General features: G+C 41.6%; 1 protein-coding gene across 2 annotated transcripts in view; it reads right to left on the reverse strand.

Moving 5' to 3' along the window:
• GAB2 (GRB2-associated binding protein 2) overlaps positions 1–14,936 on the reverse strand; it is a 61,515-nt gene that overhangs the window by 8,453 nt on the left and 38,126 nt on the right. For both annotated transcript variants that reach the window (XM_008566097.1, XM_008566104.1), the window contains 2 exons: positions 1,739–2,328; positions 478–572 (listed from right to left, as the gene is read on the reverse strand). In XM_008566097.1, coding sequence (XP_008564319.1) covers positions 478–572; positions 1,739–2,328 — 685 coding nt within the window. The remainder of the gene's footprint in view (positions 1–477; positions 573–1,738; positions 2,329–14,936) is intronic.

The raw sequence follows: 14,936 nt of genomic DNA on the forward strand, positions 1-14,936 counted from the left end.
TGGTCTGCTTGCCTGACACCTTGGAAAACTGTGTCAGCTCCTTCCAGAGGGCAGCCTGGGATCCAGCATGCAAGTCATACTTCTGCCACCCAGCCCGACTTTGAGCACCCTCCTGCCTGGAGTGTCTCATCACAGCCTCCCTCCTCCAGGTGAGACCTGATGGGTAGGATTGCTGCTTTAGAAGATCCACAACCCAGAGCCTGGGTCTCCTGCATTCTGGACCCTCTCTGCTTACCTACAAGGATTGGTGAACTTTGTCATCCAGTCCACCTAAGTACACGCATTTCTTCCAGACTAGGATACCTGTATTTTAGTTGTCCAAAAACTCAACCCAAGGTTCAGAACTGAGACAAGAACCTAGGCAGAGTCCTAAGAGGGAGATGCCATCACTCTTTTGGGGCTGTGCTTTTAGTTCCAGGGGGTGTGATCTTTTACCTACCCAAGGCTGCATAAGGACCTCTAGTTAAACCCACTCACCAGGAAAGAACTGCTTCCATCACTCACGGACTCAGCTGACCGGCCTGCACTCTCCCCCCCACGCTGGGGGTACTCGTAGGTCTCACAGGAAGAAGCTATGGCAGAAGAAGGGAAATCCATATGTACTCACAGCTGACCCTTGTGTTGACATTTCCCCATACCCTCACCAGTGTTGCTCAGGGTTTTACTGATACTCCAGAAGATACTACTCTCAACCCCAAATGGTAAGGTATGTGTATTACTTCTAACATGTCACTCCTCAGTTCAAAAATTCCTCCTGGGCTTCTTGATCCAGCTCCAGTGTTAGCATTGGCAGAGAGTCCCTCCTTGACTTCTCCCATTTATGCACCTCTCCTTTAGCTCCTATAGCACTTACCACCTGTCCCATTCACCCCCACTATGACCTCTATGAATACTATAGTAATAATACTTGTACTAATTTATACAGGTTACTTTTATTTCCCCTAATAGATGTGAGATCTGAAGGGTAGGGATGTGTCTTATATATGTCTCTATCATCTCAGTTCCAAAATACAGGGTGATTGCTCAGATTGTTGATGAACTAAAAGAGTGAAAAGAGTTCTAAACCAGGATCTGACTCTCATCTCTGCCACTGATGACCACAACCCTGAGTAAATCTCTTAACTAGCATGTGAAATGGAGACAATGAGGCTTTGTCCCACCAAACTCCCTGCATGGCTTTAACAACAGAATGGATAAGAAAAAGCTTTGCAAGCTATAAAGCAAAATGTAAAATGAAAATATTGTTCTATTTTTACATCAGAGGAGGTTATATTCAGAGTTGGAATACTCTCAGTGAAAAACAAACGATAATAGAAATTAGATACTTCAAATAGAAATTCAGACTTCAGAGAGATTCAAGTGTGGCTTTGAAAATATTCTGAAGATATCATTTTGTTTTAATAGTCTGTTAGTCCACATAGGTTTGGCTAAACCGAACCCATAACATAATATGTTGAATTACGGTTTACTGAGAATGTTCTATCTACCTTAGTAGAATATTAACTTCTCCAAGGCAGGGTCTGCTACTCTCTTGCCATTGTGGGTGTCTAGGAATAGCCTCCAGTTCTGGAGGACCACCTGGTAGGGGGTCTGGGTAGAAGATGCCTAAACTTGTATCAGTGACCTGGGTGGTTCCTGTCTCCCTTGGCCATGGATGACCAAGGACTTTTAGAAAACCACTGAGAACTCCCGTGGTACCTCCCTCTCCCTCTGAATCTCAGTTAGGGCTTATACTAACCTCGGTGAAGTCGGCTGTTGTCCATTGCAGGAAGGGTATTGCGCCTGGGGATGGTGGCAGCAATAGAGACTGATCTATTTTCACTGATTGGAGGTCTCTGCTGAGGGCTGCCCCATCGAGGTGTTTCTGCCTGACTTGGCTTAGGGGGCCGGGGTGGGGGAGCTATGGCTGAGTCCCCAGGAGTGGCCACTGCCATGGCATTGTGGTTCTTGTCCAGCGTGAATGTCCTAGGGATCTGGTATGCTGACAGTGGGGTGGCTGGAACGTCCATATTGTCTACCATGAGGTCCCCAAACTCCCGGCACAGGGTGTTGCTGGGCGTCTTGAAGGTATACACATCCTCATTATCTGTCTCAGAGCCTGTAAGGCTGCCCTTGGTGTGGCCATGGGAGGCCAAGCTCCGGGGGAGGTCGTAGGTACTGTCTCTGAATTCTGTATTGTGCCGGCTTGGCTTGGGAAGGCTATAGAAGCCATGGACTTGACCACTGACCCCATTGACACAATGTCCATTGCCCTGGGCAAGTTTTTGTACAGCTGTGTCACTCCTCATGAGAAATGAGGCCCTGGTGCCCTGAGAGAAGCTGGCACTCCTGAAAAAGAGAAAGAAGGGAAGGGGTGGGGGGTGAGAGGAGGCCATGACTGCCCTCAGGAAGGCAAGCTGGGATGTTCAAAGCCCCATGAAGCCAGCTGGTGTGGAAAACACACAGGCCGAGGAGTCTAGCAGACTTGAAGTTTATCTATGATCTGCCATTTACTAGCTATGTGACCTTGAACAAGCCACTTTCTGAACTTCAGTTTTTACATCTGCAAAATGGTGATTAAAAACAAACTTTGAAAGTTTTTTAGAAATCAGACTCTCATATAACTAGTATATAGATGTTCAATCAATGTTAGCCTTTACCCGCCCGACCCTGACTCCTTCTGCAATAGCTGTGATTAGCAGGGGTCGGTCTTAGCATCCCCCACCCCAAATAGATATCAACAAGCCGGTTGTACTGCCCACTTGTTTATTGTTTTAAGTAGCACAGAATATACACATTTGAATACAAAGCCTGTGAGATAGTGGAAAGAACACTTAAGTTGGTGTCAGACAAAAGCAAGTGAGTCATTTTATCTCTGAGTCTCAGTTTTCCCACTGTAAAATAAAACAGCTCATGGGTCTGGATGTTGTTAAGTTATAAAGAATTATTCAAACATAAGATGTGGATTTATTTTTTACCATGTACTATGATTTGTTGGGAGGCATCTAGAGGGGGAAAATATCTTTCCAAGAATCTAAAAATCTATAGGGAAAATAGTTTCCTGTTTGGGAACTATAGTCAGGATAGAAAAGGGTTTGCTTTTTTAAAAGAATTATTTTATTTATCTTTATTTTGTTGGCTGGCCGGTAAGGGGACCTGAACTTGTGAGCTTGGTGTTATAAGGTGTGCTCTAACCAACTGAGCTAACCAGCCAGCCTCTTGATTTTTTTTTTTTTTTTTTTAATTTTAGGTTTTGGGAAATAACATAAGCAGTTAAAAGAGAGGAGCAGTAAAAGAAGCAGCTTTGTGTTAGGTTCCACTACTACTACTGATATGCTCTGTAAGCTTCACCGGTTCCCCGTCTCCCAAGCGTGATCCAATGGATTTCAGTGATTTCTAAGGATCCATCTGGCTCTGAAGCTCCTTAAGTCTTTGGCTTTACAAGAGTGGTCTGCAAATTGGATTCTTTGTTCTGTGTAGGTGCTTTGGGAAATTGGAAGGTGAGTTTCTGAGCAAGTAGGGATCCAGGTCTGCTTTTCTATCTTTAAAAAATATATTATGATTCTTCACAGGAACAAGACAAGGATGCCCATTCTTACCACTCCCATTTAATATAGTATTGGAAATACTAGCCAGGGCAATCAATCAAGAGAAAGAAATAAAGGGCATCCAGATTGGAAAAGATGAAGTCAAACTGTCCCTGTTTGCAGATAACATGATCCTATATGTAGAAAAATCTAAAGACTCTTACCAAAAAGCTCTTAGAGCTGATAAACAATTTCAATAATGTTGCAGGATACAAAATCAACATGCAAGGATCAGTAGCGTTTTTATACTCCAATAACGAACTAGTAGAAAATGAAATCAAGAAAGCAAGCCCATTTATAATTGTCACCAAAAAATAAAATACCTAGGAATCAATTTAACCAAGAAGGTGAAAGATCTCTACAATGAAACTATAAAACACTACTGAAAGAAATTTTAAAAAACACAAAAGTGTGAAAAGACATTCCATGCTCTTAGATTAGAAGAATTAACGTTGTGTCCATACTACCCAGAGCTATCTACAGACTCAATGCAATCCCTATCAAAATACCAATGATGCTTTTCACAGAAATAGAAAAAACAATCCTAACATTCATACGGAACAGCGAAAGACCATGAATAGCCAAAGCAATCCTGAGCAAAAAATAAATAAATAAAGCTGGATGCATAACACTACCCAACTTCAAATTATACCACAAAGCTATAGTAACCAAAACAGCATGGTACTAGCATAAAAAGACACTTGGACCAATGGAATAGAATAGAGAAGCTGGAAATCAACTCACATACTTATAGCCAACTGATATTTGACAAAGGTAACAAGAACATACATCGGGGAAAAGACTGCCTCTTCAATAAATGTTGTTGGAAAAACTGGACATCCATAGGCAGAAGAATAAAACTAAACCAATACCTCTAGCCATATACCTAAATCAACTCAAAATGGATTAAAGATTTAAGTATAAGACCCAAAAGTATAAAACTACTAAAAGAGAACATATGGGAAACACTCCAAGAAGTAGGAGGGTGAAGACTTTATGAGTAAGACCCCAAAAGCACAAGCAACAAAAGGAAAAACAAATGGGATTATACCAAACTAAAAAGCTTCTGCACAGCAAAGGAAACAATCAGCAGAGCAGAAAGGCAACCTACAGAATGGGAGAAAATATTTGCAAACTATATATCCAGCAAGGGATTAATATCCAGAATATGCAAGTAACTCAAACAACTTCACAGTAAAAAAAACCAAAGAATCCAACTAAAAAATGGGCAAAGGAGCTGAATAGACATTTTTCAAAGGAAGACATACAAATGGCCAACAGGTACATGAAAAAATGCTCAACATCACTAATCATCAGGGAAATGCAAATCAAAATCACACTGAGATATCATCTCACCCCAGTTAGATGAGCCATTATTAAAAAGACTGAGAATGACGAATGCTGCTGAGGGTGTGGAGACAGAAGAACTCTTCCACACTGTTGGTGGGACTGTAAAATAGTACAGCCATTATGGAAAACAGTATGGAGGTTTCTCAAACAACTACAGACAGAACTACAATCCTACTTCTGTGTATACCCAAAGGAATGGAAATCATGTCGAAGGGATACCTGCAATCCCATGTTCATTGAAGCTCTATTTATAATAGCCAAGTTATGGAACCAACCTAAATGCCCATCGACAGACAACTGAATAAGGAAAATGTGGTATATACACACAATGGAATACTACTCAGCCATAAAAAAGAATGAAATTCCACCATTCATAGCAACATGGATGACATTGGAGAAAATTGTGTTGAGTGAAATAAGCCAGACACAGAAAGAGAAATACCACATGTCCTCACTCATAAGTGGAAGGAAGGAGGGAAAGAAGGAAGAGGGGGCGGGGGGGGAGATGTGGGGGTAGTGAGTGAGTGCATGATAACATGTTGAACTTTCAGGATGAGAGAACAAATCTATGGTTACTAGAGGTGAGAAAGGGAGAGGGAGAGGAGGGAGAGGGAGAGGTGGGTTAGGGAGAAATTGAGTAAGGAGCACAAAGAATAATAACAATTTTTAATAACAAGTATGCTAATAATAATGATTTGATCATCACATATTGTACACAAATGATAGTCAACACTGGACCCCCAAAATATGTATAGTCAATTGTTCTTCAATAAAAAAAGACTGATGGGTTTATCAATTTTCTTCAGGAATTTTTTAAACAATAAATAAAATACATTATGATTCCTCATAGGATTTTGAGGGAAAAAACTAATAATCCTTTATAGCAGTGATTTTCAGCCTTTTGGAAGCCCTGGAGTGTTTAAGAATCTGATAAAAAATCTCTTGGAGCTTCTCATAAGAAAAGGCAAATCTCATATACATAAAAACTTACATGCTATTTCTGGGGGGTCATAACCCTCTAAGGCCCATCAGTGAAACTTCTGCTCTCTCGGGTCAGGGGGAGCTTGTTATTCATAGATGTGGCCACCAGATGGTGGTAGAAAACAAGGCCCAGAAGCTTAGAAAGAGGAAGGGAAACAGGTGCCTAGGCCAGGCTCCCTCTAAGGTAAACCTGCACCTTGATGACTGGGAGTTCCATTTCAGGCTTCTTACTCCAAACTGTCAAGCTCCTACTCTTTTATCCTTCAAACTGAGCTCCACTGGCACAATTTTAAAAGCTGTCTCTTACATCTACCTCTAAGCATTATCAATCACTAGCTTAATTCTGTTCTTGAAGCAGGTGGCAACTGTTATCCATATTATGTCCCATTGTTACTTGTCTCCTCCACCAGACTGTGATTTCCTTGAGGACAGAAACTGTGTCATATTCATTTTTCTCTCATCAGCACCTGGATTAGCACTTGTCACATAGTAAATAACAAATGTTTGTTGAATGAACAAGCAAATAAATGTGTAAGTAAACAAATGAATAAAGAAATGCATGGGGGGGCCGGCCCGGTGGTGCACTGCTATAGTGTGCCGCTTGGGAAGCGCGGTGGCGCTCCCGCCGAGGGTTCGGATCCCACATACAGGCCGGTTCCCGCTCACTGGCTGAGCGAGGCGCGGGAGCAACGCCGAGGGTTGCGATCCCGTTGCCGGTCCCAGTCCGGTACGGGGGCGACACTGAGGGTTGCGATCCGTTGCCGGACACGGAAAAAGACAAAAAGGAAAAAAAATAAATAAATAAAAATAAATAAATAAAAAAAAAAGAAATGCATGGTGCTGCCATCCCTTTTCCTGAACTTGGCTCAAACCCTTTGGATCAGCAGATGGAAACCTTTCCTCTTTAGAACCCACCAGCTATGTCCCAACTTCTCTTTGCTCCAGCATCTTTCTCTCTAGCTCACAGAACTGCTCACTCATCCCTAAATATGTCCCACATAGTCTTAACTCCAGTCTTAACTCCTTGCAGTACTCACTTCTCTCTGGGATGGTTTTTTGATGCATCACAATTTTTCATAAGTCCAAAAGAAGCCTTTTTGCTTCACAAAGGTATTGTAGGTCCCTAATTCTCCTTTCCCTTTTAATCACTACTTCTTCTATGCTCCCATAGCACTGTGCGTCCCTCATAACACTCACTTTACTTTGCCTTGTGTTAGTTATTTGGGTCTGTGTCCTTCCACTTCTACCAGAAGGCAGAGGGCCATATCCTGTACCCTGGCATATTGCCTGCCATAGGGTAGATTACACAGATGCATGTCAAGGGGAACTGATTACTTCAATAATCAGGTAAGAGAAGTTGAACAAGGGAATGCATTTGCCCAAAGTTACATACTCAGATGATAGGAGAACTTGTTCTAGCATCCAGTTCTCTGGATCCCCTGCTACAGTGTGCTCCCTTTGGGCGAGAATCAGGGGAAATTCTGAATACAGTTGTCGTTTAGTATCCACAGGAGATTGGTTCCAGGACTCCCTGCAGATACCAAAATCCATGGATGCTCAAGCCCTTATATGAAATGGTACAGCTGCTCTCTCTGCTTTCACCATCTAGACCCCTGGGTCACTGTCACCACCACCAGATGGACTTTCGACTTCCCAGCCTCAGAAACTGTGAAAAGAAGTGAGGACAGTAAAGTCCCCAGTGCAGCTCCTGTGGGGTTATGCAGACAAGAGAGGCCATTCTTCACATACTAGCTGATTATTTGTGGTTCCTCCTCTGTTGAGGCAATGGAGTGTGGGACCACAAGCATTCCCAGATGATTCAAATCTCATCGACATCACTAAATGGCTTCATGGTTCTCTTTTTTTTTTTGTCTTTTTTCGTGACCGGTAAGGGGATCACAACCCTTGGTGTGGTATCACCCACACCGCGCTCAGCCAGTGAGCACACCGGCCAGTCCTATATAGGATCCGAACCTGCGGCGGGAGCGTCGCTGTGCTCCCAGCGCTGCACTCTCCCAAGTGCGCCATGGGGCCGGCCCATGGTTCTCTTTCTTATACGGGTGAACAGGCAGGTGGAGCAGAGAGCTGCATGTTTCGTTTTTATCAAGCATCACCTGATTCCAAATACAGCCATGGAAAGAAACAACATCCTTCGGCCAGCTTCCCTGAGGACAGGGCAAGAGATTGAGAGTCAGGTGACAAAGGGGAAAGGAGGCCTGTCCCAGCCCTCTGCCCCACCCAGCACCTGCTCCCAGGCTCCAGCTGGAAAGAATTCAGCTCAGAGTCTTCCACAGGAGCACGGGCAAAGGTGGAAGCCCATGATGGCAGAGGAACATCCAGGACGGACATTTGCAGGAGAGAAAGTGTAACCAACCTTCCAATTATCTGTCTGTGCAAGAGAATACCGCATCTGGAGAGAGGGTGTTGGTGGGGGGGGTCCTACATCTATTCGGCAATTGCGTATACAGTATATAGAAAAAGGTCTGGGAAGACACAAACCAAAATGTTTAAGTGCTTATGTTGGAGGATAAAGTTATTGGTGATATTTACTGTCATATCAGATAAAAATAGAACTGTTTTTTGTTTTTGCAGCTGGTTGGTACAGGGATCGAACCATGGACCTTGATGTTAGCAGCACTGCACTCTAATCAACTGAGCTAACCAGCCAGCCCAAAACAGAACTGTTTCTATGTTTAAAAGATGGATGCCAGGTTTACTACTCAGATAAAAAAATAACACAATATTGTATTTTAGTGTTTGCACTCAAAATATAACCATTGTGAACACTTCTGTTCAACCGTTCCATCTTTTAGCTCTGTCCAGGAGAACATTTTTCTGCATCAGAATTGTCAAAAATTTTATTGAGGGTTTTGTTTTTTGTTTTTGGCTGCTGGCCAGTACAAGAATCCAAATGGTGGGAGGGAGCTGATTATTGAGGTTTTTTAATGCCAGTCTTAAAGACAGAGAATTCATGGCATTAATTGAGTATCCATTGCAAACATAATGTTATGCTAAGAAACTACAAATAAAATGGATATGTATTTATACTCTCCAGCTACTGCAACCAAAAAGAAACTTAGTTCATGTAATATACATAAAAAGGTAAGATCCAAAATCAAATTTCCATCAATCTCAACAGAAATGCTGTGTACCTTTGGAAGGCAGGAAGTCTTATGCACCACCATGAGCATAGTGTCCTTGGGGTGCAGTTTTAAGGAGACCCAGGAGGCCCAGCTGCTTCTAATCCCTGCAGGCTCTGGAGACCACTGCCCTAGAATGGGCAGGAGCAGGCATTGTCACCTAAAATGCCGCCATGACAGGTAACTTAGAAGAGTGAAGCAGGTGGGATATAGGATGGTGACCAAATCGTTTATCTTCCAAATGCAAACATTTTTAACTGTGAAAAGAGGGTGCTCTTACTAATTGCATGAGAACAACTGGTATAAACTGGGACCATGTAGGCAAATCAGGATGCATGAGTCCCCTCATATAAGGCATTCAGAATGATGGGACATCTAGCTCCAACTAGACAGTGCATTCTTATCTAGAGGCAGCGAGACACAATATTTTTCAAAATCAGGGTCAAACCATACACACATCCCCTCCAGCCACTGCTTTACAATATTTGAAAGCAAATTCACCCTTCATAGTTCCCCAAGAGAATCACAGCAGGGCATCTAGGCACATGTTTCTTTTAGGTGTGCTGTAGAAGCTTAGCAACTGATATGTCTCTCCCTCTCCTGTTATGTTTAAAACCAGAAATACCTGAAATGGCAAAAATAAGACATGATTGGGGAAATTGTGGTCCATTCCTATTAGCTTTTCTTTTCTTTTCTTTCCCCTTTTTTTCTTTATTATTTGTTTTTCATATTAGCTTTTACAAATAATGTCCTTAAAGATTTTTCAGTGTGATGGGCAAAAAATCTCATGATATAATGATAAATGCAAAAAAAATCACATGACAAAAATGACATATATGACATATATAACATATTATATATAAGTGAAAGCAGAAAAGAGATTAAAGTGTAATTTGCCTCTGGGAGATGAAGTGAGGAATGATTTTTATCTTTTTTTTCTAAATTTTCCTTAAGTTTTTTTTTTTTTTTTTTTTACAGAAAGCATACACTATGTGCATAATCAGAAAAAAGCACTATATACTACAGTACTTCAAAGGGTTCATGGAAAAATAAAATTAAAAGACGATTTCTGGTTTCAATCTGTTGTGATCTGAAAAGATACTTGAAATAATTTCAGTTTTTAAAAATTTATTGAGACTTGATTTTTTTTTTCTTTTTTTTTTTGTCTTTTTTACTGACCGGTAACGGGATCGCAACCCTCAGTGTCGTGCCCGCACCGCGCTCAGCCAGTGAGCGGGAACCGGTCTCCACATGGGATCCGAATGCTCAGCGGGAGCAGCCCCGCCACGCTCCCAAGCGGCGCACTCTCCAGTTCGCCACCGGGCCGGCCCTTTCCATGAACTTTTTGAAGTACCCTCATATATGTATATGAAAGCTGAATATACATATGTATATATGTATACATGTATACATGTATATATGTATACATCCAGCACTATTCCATCTGGCCAGAGAATCCCATGTCATCTTCTTACAATGGGCCTTGGGTGGAAGCCCATGTCAGGATCATGAGGGGCCCATGGAGGAGCCAAAAAGAATTATCAAAAAATATCTGTTCACTAAATTTTCTGCACAACCTAGTGCAAGGAAGGAAAGGGGACAGAATCTTGGTACCATATTAGCAGGAGTGGCTGTACACATACTTGCAGTGAAAAGCTCTCCTAGTATTATGTTATTTTTTAAAACGGGGCTTTCTTGTCCTTAATCTGTTTTATAAATGACCCCCCTCCTTGCCCCTTCCTACCTCCTCCCCGCTGCCAAAAAAGAGACATTTGCTGTTGTTTGTGTTAATGGCAATTCTGCTGGTAAGGCTGGATCCCATCACTTGGCCACAAAGGGGAACCCATTCCAGACCTCTGTACCCTGTGGTTCCATGGGCTGGGGACATGCATAGGAGAGCAGTTACCACACAGTCCAGGAAGAGAACCTAACTAAGTACTATTCAAAACAAACCACAGAGACCCAGTTTCATCCCATCAGGAGATTGGCAAATCACTCAGCGGTTACTGAAGTCTCACTATGTGCATGGCTCTATGCTAGGCTCTCTGGGGATAGAAGGATTTAAATAGATGCGTTTCAGAGGAACTCACAGTCTAACTGAAGAGAGAGAACCTGAACATATAAAAAGGTAAGAACAAATTTGTTCAGTAATAAGCTATCCTCTCTCTGTTTAGCTACTGGCTTGATTATATTAAAAAAAAAAATCATGAGGCAGACAGGCTGGCAAAGTTGCTGTGTTCTCTTTGTATTCAACAGCAATATATTTTATTTTAATATGTTCATTTATGCATGTTGTACTTCATTAGAAAAGGCTTTGAGATAGTATACCGGCATTTCTATTTTTTTGTTTGCTTTCCTTTATTGAATTTATAAGTTTAATGTACACTGTGATAAGATGTTTAAAATAATGAAATCAGAAAAAAAGGAAAACAAAAACAGAAGAAGAGGCGGCCAGTGGGAAACTAACGCACAGAATGCCTGCTGTAAAGTCCTTCAGAGTCACAGATGTTGGGTGGGAAACTCAGCTGGGAGCTTCCTAGTGGCTAGCAGGGATCCTAAACAGAAGATCACTTGATACCTGATTCAGTGAAGAGAGGACCATGAAGAACCCTTGCTTTATTGGCTCTAATTGTTTTACAACATTATCCACAGAGCACTGAAAGCTCATCCAAAGTCCAATAACTGCCACGTGTAGACACAAACTCCTGGGATGGCTGCAGAGGACAGAGACACATCCAGGCTGCCAAATTCACTGTTGCTACCTTCTGAAAAAGCTTGAAGTTAAAGCTAGGGACAGAACAGTGCCCAGAGAACACCAAATTAGGGTGGTGTGGGGAAAAGAGGATAATTTAGTCAGGCTCCCTGGACATTTCTTGTAAACAAGCTATTTGTGACTGGAGTTAGTGCGCATGTACACCAATGTATCTTTCTAGTTTGTTGCTATTGTGTACTCTGCAGTTTGTGAAGCAGAGCTGGCCAGCAGAGCTGCATATAAAAATAGAGCATGTTTACTCTGCTGGCAGCTGCTCAGTTTCAGTTTTTCTTTGGACTTTGCCCGTAGCAATTGAGTTTCTGAGTTACTCTGTGGACTGCTTAGCTCATAGTGTTGTGTGTGCTGAATAAAGACTATTCCTTCTTCAAAAAAAAAAAAAAAATGAAATGGTACAGTATTTGCATACATCCTATGCACATCCTCCTGTATATTTTAAATCATGTCTAGATTACTCACAATACCTAATACAATGTAAATGCTATGTAAACAGTTGTTATCCTGTGTATTTTGTGTTATTTTTTACTGTTGTACTGTTATTTTTTATTTTTTTCTCCAAATATTTTCAATCTGCAGTTGGCTGAATCCGTGGATATGGAACCCACAGATACAGAGGGCTGGTTGTTCTCAGAAGTCCTGTGGCCTTTACTGCTTTCATGTAAACCTTACTTGAGGCTTATGTTACCATGATGTTCTGAGTTGTGGGATGGATACCTGGAAGTGGTAGATTTGGAGAGAGGCTTCTCTTCCAGGGCTGTAGGCTGACAGGAGCCTTAAAAAATAAGCAAGATATTGTGCCAGTCACATCATGTTTTGTCACTTTAAATCCTATTACCCTTGTGTATCAGACAGGAAAACAGTAAATGGCAGAGTTGGTGAAGGAAGATACTCAAACACAACTGTGTGGGAGACCTCCCTGGAGGCAGAAAGAAGTTTGGGAGAAAATACTCCCTCAGCCAGTAATTTAATGCTCTTTTCCTACCCACTCCTGACTGTTGGCTGCTGCAGAGGTTGTTGGTGGGTGGGGCTATCACAGCACCTCTTGCATATGTTTTGGTCTTAATATCAACCCCCAAACACTCCTTGGCTTTTTAGAAATGGTTTCCTAAGCCAAACCCAGCTGCAACTAGGCAAGCTACTGTCACCACCCAGGGCCCCAGCCAAGGGCCTAAGGCATGGATTCTTGAATAATTGAGAGTTGTTTTATTGATAAAACACAATTTTATAACTGTATTAATCCATTTCTGTTGCTTATAATGAAATACTCAGAACCCAGCTGCAACTAGGCAAGCTGCCACCACTGCCCTGACAGGGTCCTGAGGCATGGAGCCAGGGGAAGCCGAACCCAACCACAATCAGGTAAAGAGCACACCAAAACACCATTTCCACATGGGTATCCCACCATAGCCACTGCAATTGCCATGGCAGCTGTAGAAGTGGCTAGTGTCTATAGCAGCAGTCACAGCCACCATGCAGATGGCACAACAGACTCTCAAATGCATTGACACAAAAAGAGGCACCAGTGGAGAAAAAAAATTTTTAAAAAAGAGGAGGTCCTCTCTCTCCACAAAGCACACTCCAGAGTTAATAGAGGAAGCACCTGCTTTATGAAAATAGCGGGTGACTTGATCACTCCTGTCACAGTACTGGGCAGATCATCTAGGCAACAAACCAAAAGAGGAACAGTTAATCTATCAGATGGAAAGAACAAATCTATGGTTGTTAGAGGGGGTAGGTGTAGGGGGGACATTGGATAACGGGCATAAAGAATAATTATGATTGGTAATAAAGAATATGCTAATAAAAAAATAAGAAATGGTTTCCTAGTTTTTCTAGCCACTTAACTTTGCACTTGTTCTTTTGCACATTTTCATATAATTTTATGTTCCCTACTACACCATTATTTTTTTATCTTTTCTACCCTGCTAGACTCTAAGTACCTTAACAATGAAGGGCCCAGTTTGTTTTTTAACGGGTATGTCCCCATTTAAGGGAAACTTAATGTGATGCTTGGAAGTAGATTAACTACCACTTAGAGCTCTGTAGCTCTCACTGGCAATCTGAAGAGTTTATTTGGACCATCCTCCTATATTCTGTGAGGGAAGAAAACTCAGAAAACTCTGTATCATACTCCTTAAGAGTTGAGGTGATCTTTGTATATCACACCCTTCTGGCTGCAATTTTGAGCCTGCCTTCTCTCTGTGGTTACAGAGCAAAGCTGTATATATGAAACTAAAAGTTGTATATTCTGTCTTTGGTCAATCACAGCCACCTGGTCAAAGAGTCAGGAAAGCCATGGAAAAGATTAATCACAGGTAAATTCTCCATTGACATTTCTGATTTAACCTTTTCCTACCATCTTTCTATAGAATATTGCTGCAGGGTCAATGATGCCTTCACTCTGGAATCTCATTACGTGAAATTCTGCTCCCCACAACCCTCAGCAGAATTACGGCTTTTCAGGGCATGTGACTTGCCTCAATGTATCATGTGTAACAGGTTTAACAGCCTCCAAGAAATAAGAACACAGACACTGGCCAGAATCTGGAATGAAGCCCCAAAGGCTGGAGGGTGAAAATAAATCCAGTGAAATTAATTTGTCCTCAAAGACAAAAAGTACTCTGCTGTCTTGACACTGCCAGTTCAAAACTCCTTCCATCGGCAATGGATGCTGTTTTGAATAGTTACTTATTTGAGCTCAGCAGAAGACCTGGATTTTTGAGAACTGAAGTCATTATAGCAGGAATACATGTTATCTAGTACTCAAAGGAAGGATAGTGGCTATTACTGCAACAAATCCCTTATCAGATATACGTGTTTTGAGTATTTCTCACATTTTGTGACTTTCTACTTTGTTTTCTTCATGGGGTCTTTTGAAGAGCAAAAATTTTAATTTTGATGAAGTCTACATTATAAATTTTTTCTTTTATGATTCCTGCTTTTTGTGTCCTATATAAAAATCTTTGCTTGCCCCAATATCGCAGAGATGTTTTCTTTTAGAAGTTTCATAGTATTAGATTTTACATTTAGGTGTCTGTTACATTTGGCTTAATTTTTGAGTATTGTGATATGAAGTAAGGATTGATGTTCTTTTTTTATTTTTTCCTACATGGATATCCAGCTGTTCCA

Source organism: Galeopterus variegatus, unplaced genomic scaffold, assembly GCF_000696425.1.
Source record: "Galeopterus variegatus unplaced genomic scaffold, G_variegatus-3.0.2 Scaffold15, whole genome shotgun sequence".
Lineage (NCBI taxonomy): Eukaryota > Metazoa > Chordata > Mammalia > Dermoptera > Cynocephalidae > Galeopterus > Galeopterus variegatus.